At 42.8% G+C, this 18,015-nt stretch overlaps 1 protein-coding gene across 5 annotated transcripts in view; it reads right to left on the bottom strand.

Annotated features, from left to right (window-relative positions):
* Nucleotides 1-15,607, bottom strand: part of ccser2a (coiled-coil serine-rich protein 2a) — a 62,021-nt gene extending 46,414 nt beyond the window's left edge. For all 5 annotated transcript variants that reach the window (XR_015088656.1, XR_015088657.1, XM_086045271.1 and 2 more), the window contains exons 1-4: nucleotides 15,000-15,607; nucleotides 6,657-8,065; nucleotides 6,364-6,575; nucleotides 1,911-2,001 (exon numbers count right to left, since the gene is read on the bottom strand). Coding sequence is in view for 3 of the 5 variants with exons in the window: in XM_086045271.1 (XP_085901397.1) it covers nucleotides 1,911-2,001; nucleotides 6,364-6,575; nucleotides 6,657-8,022 (1,669 nt within the window). In the remaining 2 variants the exon portion in view is untranslated. The remainder of the gene's footprint in view (nucleotides 1-1,910; nucleotides 2,002-6,363; nucleotides 6,576-6,656; nucleotides 8,066-14,999) is intronic.
* Between the last annotated feature and the right edge of the window lie 2,408 nt (nucleotides 15,608-18,015).

Below are 18,015 nucleotides of genomic sequence, written 5' to 3'. Positions count from 1 at the left end.
AAAAAGGAGCAGGAAGGTGGACCGGCATGCCAGTCACATTCCTCTGGAGTGAACATTCCCTCGCCTGTCTTTGTTTACAATCTTAACGGTGACGTGAGGCTGCGGAGTCAATCTGCCTCCGACCTGCAGTAGCACAAAAACACTCGGGTATATGACAGTGTTCACTTCATGTTCGCTTGGTGTTGATTTATTTTTTAGGTCATTTCGGCGATGACACTAGTAAGGGCAAAACAAAACTGCCTCTCAGCATTAATGGAATCCAGTTGAACAGTGTAGCCGTCCGCAGCCTCCGCAATGACCGCAGAAGTGAATTACTGCGCCTCCGCAAAACACAAACAGGACATTTGAAACTTTGTGGAGGTAGATAGGAAGCTCGTTAGTGGACTACAGCAGGGTATACCCAAAATACATAAATTAGAGATAGACCGATAAGCTTTTTTCAGGGCCGATACCGATACCGATTATTAGTAGTCAAGGAGGCCGATAACCGATAATTGGAGCCGATATTCATTTTCAGTGAAAAGGAAAATATTGGCATCAAAATCTTCAGAAAAATGTACGCTTAACTTTGTTGTAACGTCTTTAGGCATGTTTATTGAACAATGTTTTAGGTTTGCATAATGGTGATTTTTAAAAAAATCATTATTAAAAGAAATTTTGGACAGTATACACCTCTGTTATAAAATTCTAAGAAAAAGTTCAGGAAGCACCCAGGACTGTCAGCATGTCTTAAAAAGGATAAAGGAAAACAAACAATAGCGCCATGTAGTTTTCTACAATAAATGAAAATTTCAAAATGCCTGTAATGTTAAACTTTCACATATCTTTGTTTTGATTTCCACAGTTTTAAATTGATTTAATAATGGTCAGCAGTTTTAAAAAAAAAAAGGCCGATAATCGGTCTGTACGATAATCAGTCTATCCCTACCATAAATATAAAATAACTAAATGAAAAACAGTAGGAACGGCAATAACAAATTACAATCTTTTTTTAACTTCATAACTGACATAGTGCATCACCCTTAGCTTGTGCATGTACGTTCCGAGACATATACATGACTCCCGTATATTCGATTTCGTGATTCCTGAAGGAGGCCTTGCCTTACATCCCAAGTCGGACTGTGTCAGAGTCTCGGAGACATCCCACATCAGCCGGCGCAATAAAAATGCCAGGCAGGAGTGGAAGACCCGAGTTTGCATCGGCGCTTACAGGAGCGAATTATCGTCGCGGGAGTCATTATAATTCACAACGGGCGAGGTCAACTCTGAACCCCGTCCCTTCATTCTCTCATGTATAAGACACACCATCTGATAAAGGAATAATAAAGCTGCCAGCACAATCACCATGACCTGATTACCTCGAGCACACACAATTAAGCCATTTTACTCCACCATAAAGAGGTCGGAATTTGATTACATTGGCGGAGCGATAAAGAAAAACCACAACAAAAGGCTACAATGCCGCTGACGTCACAGCGGCAGACGGGGATGTGAAGTGGGACAAAGAGGCGTTCGAATAATCACCTTATTACTACTGTCAAGGCAATCAAACTGTCTGCCGCTGCACCTCAATATTCATCGTGTTTGCATGTGCGTGTTTCATCTGTTTGCTCCGACACGCTCCAGACAGCTGGCAACATCCTCTTCGATGCAGTTTTGCTGCCGAGCTGTCATTTCCAGCGCGATAAACGTCCTATAAATAACTCTTCAGCGAGCGTGTACGCATCACAATAGACGGCGAGACCATTCAAACAGATGTTGCACAGCCGAGCTGGGATTTGATCAACCCGTAATAAGCCGCGGAAGCATACTGCTGGAAATAGAAAGCGAGTATACTTTTTCCCATAGTTTGCCACCGACTTTTACTGCGGGTTGTTCTGTTAACAGGACAACGAAGCGTGTGAGCTCACCATGCAAACCGTCCTCTGGGAGGTCCGCATCCAGCATGAGGTCATCGTCATCCACTTCTTCGAAGCCTGGGCTGTGCAGGTTCAGGATATCCTGGGAATCACAAACATAAAGAAAGAAAAATGTCACAATGTATTAGAAGCTCATGGCAGGCACTGCATAAAGTGTTCTCCCATAGACTTACAGATGTTTTTTCTTATAGGTACATTGAAGAAAAAAAAAATCGGCAGTTATTGCTTTGGCGCCATTTTGTGGTATACAGTGGTACCTCTACTTCCGAACGTCTCTTCATACGAAATTTTCAAGTTACGAAACACCTCAACAGGAAAATAGTGCCTCTTGTTACGAAAGAAATTTCAGGATACAAAAGGTAAAAATACAGTATGGGCTGTTACTCGCAGCTCCAGAGTTTTCTGAACGCAACATTCTCATAGCTGCTCTGCCATTGGCTATTACCTCGCATCTTCCTGGCATCCCATTGGCTAAGAGGGACCTCTACCATCTGTGTCTATGTGTGTAGATAGACAGGTAGATAGTATTATATGTGCTAGATATGTCTAAGCAGCGTCCTCATTCGCCCCTCGGGCCATCATGAGGTGTTCCGATAATTTTACGTGAATTAGAAACGAGGAAAAGAAAAAAGGAGAAAATCTGTTTTTTGTCCATACAAACAAAGCACGAGATAATAGAAAAGTATGAAAAAGGGATGCGTTTGGTTGATCTCGCCAAAGAATATGACCGTAATGTATCGACAGTCGCCACGTTATCAGTTCTACAAAACGCCAGGCAAAAACTACTTCTGAGAGACATGAACCAAAGAGGGCAAAAAGCGATGAGGACAGCAATTAAAAGGTAAACGACCATCATTTTTATTCTTTACTCTATTCTTTGTTTTTTACACTATGCACAACTCTCATTTATTGTGCAATAATCTACCGGCAATTGTAACATGTATGTCACGTTTCCGGGATGGAGGACCCAAATGCAGGGAGGCAGGAGAAGCAGGGGGTACTGAAGAAAATATTTATTAACAAAAACGAGGACAAACAAATCTTGAAAAATCCAAAACTCAAAGTAGCAAAGAAACACTAAGAAACTAAACATAACACCGGGAGAAACAAAACAACCTGACAGCGACAATGATCCGACCAGGACACAACAAAAACTAGGAACTCAAATGCAAACATGCTGACAAGACAACGAGAAACACCTGGACGAGACACACAAAGTAGGAGGGAGCTGATTGGCTAGCACAAGAGGGTGGAATGCAGACAGGTGAACACAATCATTGACGAGACACACACAGAAATACTGAGAAAACAAAAACTAAAAAAGCCCAAACATAACAATGTATTTGTTACAGGTTTTGAATCTTGACGCATTTTTATGCTTTATAAAACATTTGTCTGAATATTGGGGGGCTTGGAACGGATTAGGGCATTTACATGGAAAACGCGTCTCTACTTACAACTTCTCTACTTAAGAAATTTCTTCCAGAACCAATTAATTTTGTAAGTTGAGGTACCACTGTATTGGTGTCGAGCAACTATGCTGAAGTGAGTTGAGGAGATTCATGTCGTGCCTTTCTGCATTCAGTTGGCATCTACAGGCAATTATACGCCTTTTTTTTGTTGGGTGAGGGGGTGACAAGTCCTTGCAGATTTTCCCTGTTCGCGGCAGGACTCGGCCCCCATCCTCATGAATATCTGGGGATAACTACAGAGATACTGACAATCAGGCCAAATTTGAACAGTTCCTCCCTGCTTAGCTTCTTGATTAAATGCACCAGCGTATTTGTGTTTTTGTTTTAGCCAAAAGGCAGTTCAGAGATCATTTTGTACGAGCGAGCTCATGTCCTACTTAATAATGTTGACCAATGATCAACATTTTTCCCGATTTTTTGACATGTTGCGGACCAAACCACGAACCAAATTTGTAATCATCTAATGGAAATATTGTCAATTTAATCAATTACAAAAATAATTGCAGTAATGGTGTGAATAACCTTTAATTGCAGTAGTAACAAGTACCGGTAGTTAAACCTGAAGCAGCCTCAGAAGTGTAGATCAAACTAGTACCTCTCAGTTTCCAAAACACTGGCAGAGGTGTCAAAATGAATCGATTAATCGTCAACTAAGAAGAAACAATTACTGGAAGATTGCAATTTTAGATATTGATACATTGAATAGATGTAAAAGATAATAGCAGAAAATGTTTGTGGGAAGGAAATTGACTGAAAAATCCTTCATGGTGCTGTTATGACATCAAAACATTTTGCATGTGTTTTAATCCAGAATCATACTCAGCTGTGACTAAAGCAGCAGTAAAACAGAATTGCCAACTGAAGTATGAAAGAAAGCAAACTTTAAACTACATGAACAATAATCTATGCATTCTCCTCTGTAGACTGCATTGCGCGTCATGGAAATGTTATCAAGCCCCGCTTGCCCACACAGTGATTTTTGCACAGAGCCATCTGAATGCAGACAGAGCCAAATATAGCCAAAACATGACTCGCTCACACACACAAAAAAAGAGCAATTTAAAGTGCAGGCAGACACATTTAGGTGTGTTATGGAGACACATCGCCACCATGTGGACTGATCATATTACTACTGTGAACTCTCCAAAAACGTTCTGATGTGTAATCACCACTGCAATTAGATTTTGTACAGTCTATTCCTGTATCAGTAAGACTGCACCAATGGTATATTATTGCTGTAATTATAAGGCTAAAGTCAGAAGACTAAAATTCATAAAATGTATGTTAAAAAAAACTGTTCAAGGTCTGTCCACAGAAATGTTAAAAACCCAAGTAAAGCAGATGACAGCAGCTGCACTAATGTAGTACGACACCATGTCCTTAAGACAAAGTAAATGACTTTTAATCGGATATGCATAGTTGAGGCATGTGTGGTTTATGCTGAGAGCAGTAAAGAACACTCACATATAAGCCCGCATTCCTGCAAACTCATTTTTTCCATTCTGTCAGGAACATGAATGAAAATGGTGTGCAGTACATTATCTGAACGTGCCTCATTTTTTTTCTAAAAATTCTTAAAATTGACAAAGTGCCAGAAATCAATCTGGAAATGATGAAATAATGACCACGTCTAATGACTCAAAGGCTGATTTCATTACCAATTTGTACTGTCAATTGTCCTCACAAATGGACTGCCTCACACATTGCGTTTTCTCTCTCTTTTTGATCAAGTTGAATGTCCATTTCAAGCACTGTAAGTACTAGAAAGACACGCCTTATTATACAATTTCTAATCTGATTTCTGGAAAGCTCTTTATGAGTTCCCGAGATCAGGTGCCATGGTACGTGAACACAGAGAAGCAAAGGCAGGCAATGCTATTAAAGCTCAAGCTGTGGCCTGGACAGCATTCCTCTCTGGGATAACCTCTTTGACTAATGAGGAAGGAGGTGAATGAGTGGCGGCAGCTTTTCACGCAAGCAATTAAATCTTGTGCAAGGATTGCCAACCGGAAAGTGAGCCTGTCGCTGGAAAATTGGGACTGGTTACTGGAAAGGCACCAGTCTGATGCCTGTGGTTCAATCATGGGCAAGGCACTGAGTCCCCAACTGCTCAAAGTACGGCACTGTTCAGCATCTTTATACATGGGGGAAAAAAGTGCACTGGGGAAATTCCCATTGAGGAATATTAAATGAATGTTCTTCATTTTAAAGTGGAAAATCATGAATGTTAGTACAGCTAGTTCGTTAGTGCTGCAAATCTGCTGTGTAATGGCTTTAAATGCATAACATGAGTTTCTAAATAAGGAAAAAAATGACCACCATAGTTTACGTTTTTGTGTTGAAGACTTTGATTTTTTGAATACAATACTCCCAAAAAAAAAAGAAAAATGCCGTTAAACTGTTTAGAAAAAAGCAGCAACTTCAATTGCAGGACTAAGCGGTTCACGAGGTCGGCCTTGCCAATCGCTAATACACCGTAGACACAAATACCTACAAATAATCTCAATATAAACATAATTTGACTGATCTTAATTAGCCAACTGATCACCTTACATTAATGATAGTTTAAAAGAATGCTACCTAATTTCAATAGGTTCGGTTGAAGAACTTTTCAATTCAAACAAAGTGGACATGCTAACGCTTACTTTTCGTTGTTGTTTTGACCCCCAACAGTACAATGGCAAAGGAAAGTGATTTAAATAAGTCAACCCAAACATATTTTTTTCAAGAATATGTTCTATGCAGGCCCACTAGTTGAAACACGGCATTCTGATTAATATTGCGTCTGTAGAAAATGAGTTAAGCAGCAAAATCCATCCGTTTTGGCCATCTCAGGGGGCAGCCATTTTGTCAACCAGTGGGCCTGCATCGAACATATTTTGAAAAAAATATGTTTGGGTTGACTTCCACTTCAAAAGCTTATTTGGTACTCATGTACATGTCAATGATCACGCTATGGCAGTGGGACTCACTATGCTGTTGAGCTCAGAGTCGTCGTAGAGATCGCATGAATACGTCCCGGGCCCTGCAAGTGGTTCGAGACCTTCTTCGTCCCACATGTAGGTTCCCCCAGAGCTGTTGGAGGGTGACAGCTCCAAAGATGAAGCCTGGCACACATCGCCTACCTCCGGCGACTTCACAAGTGGTCCCTGGGAGTCCTGCATGGGGCTTTCTTCATCATGGCCTGGACGAAATGTTAAAAAAAAAAGTCAACAACAACGTCCAATCCGAGGATAATTTAGGCTGATTTATCTGATCGATTTACCTGCCAGGTCCCAGTCACTGGTTTCATTGAGAAAGCTATTTAGCTTCTTGTCGTCGTGCGGGTCCCCGTCACTGAAAACATTGCCTACACTATCCAAGTCATCTAAAAAATCTTCGCTGGTGTTTCCTCTGTCGAGAGATGAAGCAGAAGACAAGGACATGTCTTCCTCATCACCAACTACTTGATGTGAATTTCGCCGCAGCACGCTGCTTTCTTCTTTTTCTCCTCCATCATTAGGATTTTGATGGGTGTCATTGTGAGAGTGTGCTTCTTCATTCTTTCCAGTAGGTTCAGCATCGCCGCATGGAGGGACTGATGAAGGTTTGACGGCGTCTTTAACCCAAGATGGAAGTATGGACTTTTGCTGCTTGGCCTGTGCAGGTTTTGCCTGCCTGAAGCCCAAAGATCCGCTACTATTCCCCAATAATTTGTTCAAACCGCAAGTGGAGAGCAGCGGCTTTTTCAGAGCCCTGGGAGTGGAGGGCGCTGACGGCGTAGGTAGCGAGGAGGCAGCCGCAGGTGTTCGGCTGTACTGAACGCCTCCAGTCCCACCACCCAAAGATCCAGACCCTCCGTGGCCACCACGCAGAGCCCCGAGTCCTAAACTCAATCGTCCGTTGCCAAGTTGAGGGGGTTTGAGGAAACTACCCCGAGGCGGTCGAAGCTGAGTGTTGGCCAGAGGCTTGGCCAGTTCCACGGCCCGGTTAAAGGAGAAGGAGCGGATCATAGGCTGGCTGTTGGGAGACGGAATCTGCTTGAAGTGCGTGAAGCTGTTTGAGCGCACCATCTTGTCCAGCTCCAGAGTCTTCAGGCTTTCACTGGACTGGGAAAGGCAGTCTTGGGAGCTGCTTCTTGGCGAGTCCGAGGATAACTTGGGCCGTGAAAGGCGGGACTCCGTCTCACTGTCACAGATCTTTGTGACTCCTTTAGGTACTCCGTTGAGAGAGCTTTGACCCAGCTTGATGCCGTCTTTGGGAGCTATTTTGAGGGATTGCTTGGGGACAACTTTGGGGCTTGAGGCAGCCACCACCAATGTGCCCGACCTCCGCATTATAGGCGTCCCCGGGGAGGTACTCTTTCCCTCCTTTGCCAGTGACGGAAGTTGTCTTGTCTTCTCCTTGCCTCCCTCCCCAGGGCTGGTGAGGGCGGTTGGGCTGGATGGGCTTGTCCCTTCATCTTTCCTCCATTTCAGGGTAAAGGGAGAAGTTCGAATGGCACCATTTGGGCGTGTTCCAGCAGGAGGCGTCCTGGCATCCTGGGTTGACGAACCGTTGGTCAAGGGTCCAGCGCCGCCACTTGCAGAGCGGCCGCCAAACTTGGGCAGTCTTGAAACCATGGCGGAGCCGGGTGATACTTTATCTTCCATTAGATGCCAACGGAGACATGGATGAGCATGGACTCACACGCAGCTGGGGATAGAGCAGAAAGAAAAAAATGACCACACGTGACGTTTTACAGGCAAAACTCTTGTCTAGCAATTGATCCCGCCTTGTAGAGATTCCTCGGAACACAAAATGTAATCATACTTAAAACAGATGGCTGGATAAAGTGGTTACATGTCTGCGTTTGAAAGACTGCTTGCCGCGGAGAGAGCATTACAAATTCATGCGACTGCTTTCTAAAGTGACTTCAGAGTTTGCAGCAAAGTCCGCCCCAGCATTCTAAGTGATTTAATGAGCACAGTTTGGAACATATCCGCTAAATAATTTGTTACCAAACTAACAGAATAACGATTACTTCTAACAAGGACATTTGTTTGCAGGATGACGCGAACGCTACTATGACTGCAGTGAATAAGGTGCACATTCAGGCTGGGCTGTAGTACTTGAGTCTGGATTCGGACTCAAGATGTTTTTTGGGTTTTTTTTGGGTTGTCTCGGACTTGACTTGGCATTTGGCTCAGATTTCTCTCAGACTCGGCCACTGTTCATTCTTTAGCTTTGAGTTCGGCGTTGTTTGTAGCCGCCTCTCACTGCTTGGTGCAGTTTGCTACTCCTCGGCGCCCAATCTCGTCCTTGTCTCTCCCCCGAGGTCGACCACCATTAATAAAGCAACATTGTTTTTGAAATTGTTTTTGGTGTTTATCTGCACACACGGTTAATAAAGCAAAGGGTTCCATGCCATCTAAGAAGAGTGTTAGAATCTCTCTAATTTTGTGGGCACGAAAATTTTAGTTTTCTGTCTTAAGGTTTACGCTTCAGCTCATCTGGACTAGGACCTTGCGGACTCAGATCTTTATGACACGAACTTGATTCGGACTCGATAAAGGTGGACTTGACCACAGCCCTGCATCCAGGATGTATTTCCTTCACTCTCTAATAAATAATACATTTATCTCCATAAAGAAAAACCTTGAAAAAAAATCTGACATATGCAGGAGGTTGATAACCTAGGTGGCCTCTGAATAGAAAAACTAACAGGCCACTCTTGATCAGAATCAAATAGAAACCACTCAACAAATCCTGACCTGTAGCCATTACTGGGTTTTAGTGAACACGGCACCAGTCCAGCATGCGGCGTCAGTAACAAAAAGGGCCGACAGACACAATAGCTGTGGGATGAAAGGGAATCTGGGAAGAAGGCCAGCACGGTTTTAATGAATGCGAATGGGCTAAGTAAAGGATGGGAGAGCTGTTGTTCGATGTGTCGGTTGATGAACTCGCATGTTTGATCCCTCTGGTTGGTCAGTGAGGTCAAAAAGGAAAAACAATGGACAGTCACCTATTGCTGCATCCATTTACAGTACACTCGTAACTGAATCAGTTTCAATGGTGCACCACGGTTGACCAGGCGTTGAACTGCAGATTCAGGAAATATACAGTAATCCACGTTTAATTTATCCATTGCATCCGGGTGGGAGAGGGGGTCAAACGTATATGTCGTGCTGCCCCACATTCCCGTGCACAAACACACGTGTCTGCAATCACTCGCACTCTGCCGCTGGCATTGAAGTGTCTGACCGCCCTAATCCGCATCAATAAACACACATGGGCAAACACGCGTAGAGACACACTCTCACCCATGCAGGGAATCAGGTCAACATGCCTAGGCAGGGCCGTCGCCAAAGCCTCTTTGCCCCCCCCAGGGATGGACGTGCATCTTTGCGCTGAATGGGTCCAAATTGGCGTTTGACCATACGAGCGCTCAAGTTTCATTCACATCACACACAAGCGCAACCGTAGCACATTTGCAATGATGGGGCGTTTATGTGGGTCACCTCACTGATCACCAGCGTGCATTGAGAGTCTATCGGGTTGACACACATTCGGAGGTGGGGCAGTAAAGCGTGTTGGCCATCTGTCAAACCCCTGGCCACCCCCACCTTGTAGGACGACACAATTGATACTATGAGCGGTAAGATGATGATTCCGTAACGATGAGGGAATGAAGAGCTTGTCCGGTCCGTCAACATCACTGAAGGGACATTTCATTACGTGTACTTGTAACGTACAACATGCAAAAATATGCCTCTCAATTCTGAGTCCGAATTACTAGCATCAAAGGATTAACAGCAAGTGTTGATTTTTTTTCTGTTTTGCAAAAATAAATATTATTCACAGTTAAAATGGTGAAACAATATGGGCGTCATTAACAATTACCAAAGTAAAAGCAAAGTGTTTTGTAGTTGTAGCAGTTAACTTCTATGTATATTTTTATTTTGATTATTAGGGCTTAGTAATCTATTCATCTATCATTTTTTAAAATACAGTAATTGATCAAATGGATTTTTTTTATCATTGTCATGCCTTTATTCAAAATCAGGTCATTATTTTAACTTGACAGTGCAGAAAATGCACAAAAATGAATTGATTCAGTTCCTGGTTTGCGCCGCAACATCCAACAGAAAATTAGCCAAAAATGCTGGTCATGTTTGTCTAAGGCAAGCACAGATGTTTGGAAATGTCTTTCATGGAGGACTACAGAAATATGAGAATATTAATAATACATACATGGAGGATTTGGTCAATTTTAAGTTAAACAAGGTATCCAAACGTTTAATCGATTATTAAAATAATGGTGAATTAATTTGATAATCAATTAGTTGTCGATTAATGGATAGTTTCTGAGACCTGTACATGAATTGGTGCACTCATGTCTCGGTACAACTGTATTTGGATTTCCATTTCCCATTGAAAAAAAGGTCCAATCCATCATCATCTACTGCAACTATACGGAGATCAATGACAGCATTACTGTATAAGCAAACAAGTACAGCTACATATACCACACAAAAATGTCTGAATAAAAACATAAAAAGTCCACTCATCCGAACATCAACTCCCACCTTTCTATGGACACCCAAATACAGATTCATGTCGCTCATCCCGACAGCCCAGGCATCTCTGGGGACTCATAACCTCGATCGGTCATGCGGAAAGGCCGGTGGCTGGGCCACCCTGCTCTCCATGAACCGATTAACAGAGTGCCATTAGAACCGGCTAATAGAATGCGGCGGGGATGAAAGCAACAGTGACGCCGGGCTAATGTGTATTGAGTGAAAACAACACCGAGCTGAGCGGGCTTCTGATGCTAAGCGGTGCTAATCCAATGAGACGCCAAGGACGGCGACAGGTACAAGTGGAGGCAGTGAGGGTGTGGCACCCTAGGACATAAAACATAAAAGCTAACAAAATATTTCTGCAATTTCCCCCCCCCCAAAACAAAAATAAGACCTTACCCTTAAAGGTTGAGAGTTAGCCATCCTGTTTCCACCATTCCATCAAAACTGAAAGTAAGCATCCGAGAGGCAAGTGCACTGGCAGAAAGGGGTGTGTATGTGTACCAGTATTCTATGTCTGGTGGGGACATGAATGTTTTACTGTAACATTGGTGGGACCCGCCTTCTGCTTGGGGACAAAACAAAGCCGCTGCTATATAAATCATTCAATTTCCAGATTTGGCTTCAAGGGAAAGCAAGGTAAGCTAGAGGTGACGGCGAGGTTGAATGTAAGTTAAAGTAATAACATCTCCTACGGTGACAGAAACATGACTGTGACGATCAAAAGTAGAAACTATGAACATAAACCTGGCAAAGAGATGAACACCACGTCAACCTGTCAGTGCACATGCGGCTGTGTGATGTCATGAGCTCACCAGAGAGAATAAAAAAGCAAAGTAGACGCTGCCCAGCCCATCTCAGACAGGAAGTTCTCTTGGTATAAGTTTCAGTATCTGTTCATTTGATTCAAAGGCTTCCTGTTCACGTTACGTGTGAACCGTGATGCCGATGTGCTAACCACTCTTCTCCTGTGCTGCCTCTAAATTGTCCATCGGCGCGAATTTGCCCTGCGAATGACAAGCGAACTGGTCCTGGGTGCATCCCGCCAAAAAGGCCCCTGGGACAAGCTCCAGATTGCCGCGAACCGAATGAGGACAAGAGCTATAGAAAATGGATGAAAGGTGTCACTAAATGTTGTCATCAGCAAGCACACGAGCAAGTGTCTGCTGTCACTCTGCTATTTGACCTTGGCTTGAGCCCCACTGATGAGATTAATGTGCATTTAGGAGCCATGTTTAATTGGCACATTCTGACCGCCGCGCAGTGATTGAAGTTAAGCTGTCGTAAGCAAGTGTCAATCACTGCCGGCATCTTCTGTGCTCATCATTTCAAGTAGATTTGGGGGGAGCGGAAGGATGCTGGGGGAGCTACTGGCAACTTTGCAAATCCGTCAGAGACTCTGCCTTCCGCAAGATGATCTATTCCAGGGCTTTTAACATCTGCGGTCTTACCGAGGGAACGAATAAGACGTGATCAGCGAGGCTAAGTTTAGCTCCAATGACAGACCACATGGAGAGAGAGCGAGGGGGCAAGTAGGATCAGAGGAGAAGTCAAAGCAACTCACAAGACTTTGGGTCGTTACACAACATGCTGGCAGATACCGTACATAACCTGTAAGCGCGGTTTATTGTCCCGCATGACCTCGTCAATAAGATCGCCACATCACCGCATTGGAGACTTCAAACTGACGCCAAAGCAGCCTGGTTTAAGATTAACTAACCATCCCATGGAAGTCGTCTTTAAATCTACAGAGTTGGTTTTTTTTCTCACGTCTTTAAATCCACAAACAGTTGGGTTTTTTCTCATTTAAGTACATGGGGGTCCTATGAAAGCTTTTCTCTGTAATCCGCCCATGGGGGGATTCATATAATGCACTCTTTTCAGAGCCTTTCTTCAGAATGTTGTTTTTTCCCCCCGCTATACTAACCAGACAGGTTAGATTAGAAAGATTATGTTCAAAAGACAGGATGAAAGATTCAGTAAAAAAAAACAGAACTGCAAACTCCACCAAGGACAAACAATACTAACTTGGAAGAGCACAAAATGTTCCCCTTGCATCAGAGGGAATAGTGAAGGATGAAATATTAAAATGCAACGACAGAAAGATCCCCTGTTCCGGATATGTTGGAACTAATCCTATATTCAGCCTCACGGCAGCATGCATAGTCATGATTAGCACAATCGTCTCACAGTTAAGAGATGAGGGGTCGAATCTCACATGGAACTTCTTTGTGTGGGTTTACTCCAGGCACTCTGGCTTCCTCCCACTTTCCCGAAACGTGTAAAATGCAGGTTTTTGATTGAACTCTATATTTTCCATCAGTGTGAATGTGGATGTGAAGGTTATTTGTGCCCCACGGTTGGTTGAGCCAGTCCAAGGCGTACTCTGCACCTCGTCCCAAGTCAGCTGGGACAGGCTCCTCCTAACCCCGAGCCTCATAAGAAGGCCATGAGTTAATCATATTTCCTGAGAAATCTCACATCCTTCAGATTTGCTCCCAGTCTGTGGTAGCAAACGCCATCTACCTCGCTTACTGTCTGGGGTAGCAGCATCAGCGCCAGGGACGCTAAAAGAATCAATAAAGTCATTAAGAAGCCTGATGACGCCACAGGTCTGAAGATGGAATCTGTGAGGGACCACAGATCACCGAGCAAATCTCTATCCATCAATGTCTCAAATTGAATATACTGTTTTCTAGGTGAGTCATAGGCCCTTAAAATTGTCATCACTTTTCTCCTCCTTAAGGCACTCCAGCCTGCAACTTCCCTGTCTTTATGGACTGACTTACTGGGGCTCTTTTATAGCTTCTTTGCAGCAAATGTTTATTCGTTTTAGCAGCTATAAAACTCTCACTCCAGCCTCCAGATTTCAAAAATTACTTTTCCAGCTTATCTGCCATCCTCAAGGACACCTGTCCCCTGCTCTGTGCTCTTGTTCCCACGCAAAGGCAGGAAGTGACTGGGTGACCGCAGCTCGGAACACACAAAACACACTCAAAAAAAAGAAATGTACAAAGATCAGAAAAAAAGAAGACACAAAAAGTAAAGACAGACTAGCAAGCTGGGGGTTGTTGTGCAGTCTGGAGCTATTCAGCTGTTAGCTGGTCCGGGGGGGGGATCCGATTGTAAAAACACTCCAGCCAAGGTGACGCTCTAGAAGCAGAGCTGACAGGTGTGTGCAGAACACACACGTGAGTGATACTCACGTTCTCACTCTATGAGGGCCACGCCACACTTTTATCTACTGACATGTTAATGTCCTGGCACTTTGCACCATCTGGATTGCAATGTATCATACTTAAATACACACACACTCTTATGCATTTGACTGACAGGAGCTTAAGTCATGGTATAAAAATATGAAAAAGGTGACGTATGGCATAAAGTAAAAACCTTGAGTTATATTTGAACTCCTGCCTACCAGATCTAAATTTATAGCATGAGGGCAACAAAGGGGAATGTGAGTCATCTTTGGTTACTCTTTAATCTTGACACGTGCTACCTACTTACTGATTTTAGGGAATTATGACTAAGGTGGCAGGCCCAGTTATCTGTTTGGATTTAAAGTAAACATGAAATACAGTGCCCGTAAGCTGCAAAAATGTTTGCAGGATGGTACACCTGCTGGGAGCTGTTTATATTTTGGTGACCTAATATGGCCAAATTAGATGGGCACAAACGGCTCTTAGCGGGATGCAATGTAGTTTTAACAGGTTTGTAGGCCTCTCCAACAGTGTCCAACAATATTGAAGCCTGCGCATTCACAGATAGAAGAAAAAACTATTGATTATTTATTTGTAATCCCCCAATGATTCTCATGATGGCTATATTATGTCAGTGTACAGAATGTGCAAAGTTAGTTTATTTAACAAACTAATGTCAAAAGCTGGTCACGGTACTGTGGCAAATTCCATGGATTTCTATTGGGTGACGTCAGCAAATCAGATCGCACTTAAGTCACACCCATTTTAAAGACAGAAAAGCGGGCTTTGCGGTGTTGCGAGCCTAAGTAAAAATACATCAAATAAATATGAATAATAAACAAGCAATATGGTTGTACTTACTTGGGTTAAAAGCACACAGGATGCCAGTACACAGTCCGTTTGTTGCTTGGGATTCGAAGATGCTAGCTTGGTTAGCCCATAGCAACTTGTAACTAAGTTTAAGAAAACAATATCGATATTATTCTACGTCCAAATAAGTCTTCGAGGTGTAAGGAGATAGCCGAGGAAAGGAGTAGGGCGTTGTAGGAAGTAAAATATCTAAATGTTGGGAAGTAGCAGCCGAGCTCCAGACGGATGCTGCCAATCAACAATGTCCCGTAGCGTCGTCCGTTACTTCTTCCTCCAAAGCCGGAGGCTGTGCGTGATGTTGGGCTTTGGAAGCCGAACGAGGCGCCCCTTCTGTGTAACTAGAGAGAAGCCAAAACCGAGTAAAAATAAATGCATGAATAAAAAAGGGCAAGAAGCTCGAAATGCAATTTCCAATGTAAACACCCGGCCACGACAAGCAGCACTAGCGAACCCTCCGGAGGACTCCTACTCCCGACATCCTCCCTCAGCTCTGGCAGGGCGGAGCGTGTCCATCATAGACAACACCCGAATCCTTCCACCGAGGAAGACTGTGAGGATGTAGAATGTTCGATTATTGGGAAAAATACTTAATACATAATAATGACATGTTTATAATTACGTTTTAACGAGACCTTCCCGGTTACCATCAACATGACGTCACTGGGAAATGCGGAAATGTAATTTGAAAGCCTAAACATTCACCCCAAAAGTGTTAATGCTGCCAGTTTATGTTTTTTTTAAAGTTCCTAATTGTTACTTTTTTTTACACTAATATTATTTGTTATAAGTCATGATTTTAACGACATCATATTTATCACTCTCCAATGACTACAGGTGAAACTGCTGTTGTCTAATGTAACCACACGGGGGTGCCCGAAATGGAGACGAAACAGGCGAAACTGTAATTCTGTATTTCTACCACTAGAGAGAAGCATTTTAAATTTCTTTTCAAGAGGCTCCTCACTTTTCTTCATAATCGACAGCCGAGTGTGAGAAATTCGGATTTCCGACAGTCCCTGATGACAACACCTGACCCAGTCTTAAATACCCAGTCTAAAATCTGAAATTTCGTTAAACGATAGATAGATAGATAGATAGATAGATAGATAGATAGATAGATAGATAGATAGATAGATAGATAGATAGATAGATAGATAGATAGATAGATAGATAGATAGATAGATAGATAGATAGATAGATAGATAGATAGATAGATAGATATTTTTAAACTATACTGTAAGAGTTAGAGTAAATAGAGTGAATCAACTCAAGGGCTACTTTTTCACATACATTTATCATTTGGATGGACAGATAAAAACATCAGGGCTATTAAGTATTCTTTTTACAACTTAAAGTATATATTTTTGTGGTCTGTAGTAGCCATATCTTGAACATGGCCGACACATGATGGTTCAGGGAGGATACAATTAAAAAAGTAATCAAAATGGTGCACAACTTAAAAGCTCGACATTGTCCTTTCAGTGTAGAGATTGTATGTTCGGTCATTCTAAATGTTTTCAATATTTAAAAAAAAAAAACTTAGGTTTAGGCTCTTGAGAGAACTGGCTACCAAGGAAAGAACAATGGAGGGGGCTCTCTTTCCTTCCCAATGAAACCTAACACTGATCCCACCAAACACAAGCGACATGAGTGGCCGTTGAAGAGCTACTGTAAATGGCCTGTTATGCCCCCCACCTTTGTGCCCGTTCACGGGGTAATGCTGGACACAGCTCGGATTTGGTCAATAAGCACTAAATTATTCAAAAAGAGTAACCTAATAGTCTCTTTTCAATCCTGTTGAATGATGTAACGCTTATTATTTGATGTAAAGCTTGCCATTTTGGATTATTATTATTTCATAGGAGAAACTTCATTTGTATCATTGGGTCCCCTGCTAAGAATGTTTTCTAGTATTATGTACTTCCGAAGTACTCTTGTCTGCATTTACCGCGCATGCTTGCTGCTGTATTACATATCAGCGAGCCTGCTCCATGCCATATGTCCTCGTTATTACCCACAAAACAAGGGTTAATAATAATGTCACGCCGAATCCAGACGGCGCCTCCCACCATGCTGTCCTCTCTGCATGCCATCTATCGCTCCATCCGTCATGTCAATCCTTCTTTCCTGCATCCTCCCTTCCTCCGATATAAGCGACGCTCTGCTAATCCGATATCCTTGCTATCCAGATTTAGTTCCATGTACTAGTACGTTCTTTGTCCTCACTTGTAAGACAATTCAGTACACTAGTTGAACAACAAGGGCACACTAGTAAATGACCGTGTCTTACAAGTAACGTTTTCTCCACTACTGGATGACATTTGTGCGTGCTAGTTGGATCTGGACAACAACGCGTTATTAGTTTGCAAGACTGTTTATTGAGCATTTTTTAGTTATCCTTAAAATCCAGCGTAAGGTTCATGAACTAGTATGCTATCTGTTCTCACTAGTAAAAAACTTCATTGCACTAGTAAAATGACTGTCTCTGACTTGGATTGTGTTTTTTCCACTATTGTATGACATTTTTGCAGATTAGTAGGACAATTTTGTTAACAGTAAGGCAAAACAAAGCACTTGTACTACTAGATATCAACTTATACAATTTTATAATATCACTAGGAGCATGACTAGCAAACAGGTGTCAACTTGTGCAGTTTTGCCTCACTTCTAACATGTAGTTGTCCAACTACTAGTGTACTAAAGTTGCCATACTGGCAGGTACAAAGTGTTTACTAGTACATGGACCTTAAGTTAGCATGAAAATAAGATGAATGCTCAAACTGAATAAGTTGAGCGCACTAGTAGAACAACCGTGTCTTACTACTACCTGCCCTCCACTACCATATGACATTTCTGCATACTAGTACGACAACTCTGGCAAACTAGTGGGACAACTACATGTTAAAAATGAGACAAAACTACTACTAAGCACTTTGGTGCTACTAATACGGTCCAGGGGGCTACTAGTGTGTGACATATGCCTCCTAGTTCGGCCTAATAGTGTTAC

The sequence above is a fragment of the Filicampus tigris genome, chromosome 11 (assembly GCF_054856515.1).
Source record: "Filicampus tigris isolate MCC_2025a chromosome 11, RoL_Ftig_1.0, whole genome shotgun sequence".
Classification (NCBI taxonomy): Eukaryota; Metazoa; Chordata; class Actinopteri; order Syngnathiformes; family Syngnathidae; genus Filicampus; species Filicampus tigris.
Note: the sequence above shows the minus strand (reverse complement) of the source record. Positions and strands in the feature narration are given on the sequence as shown.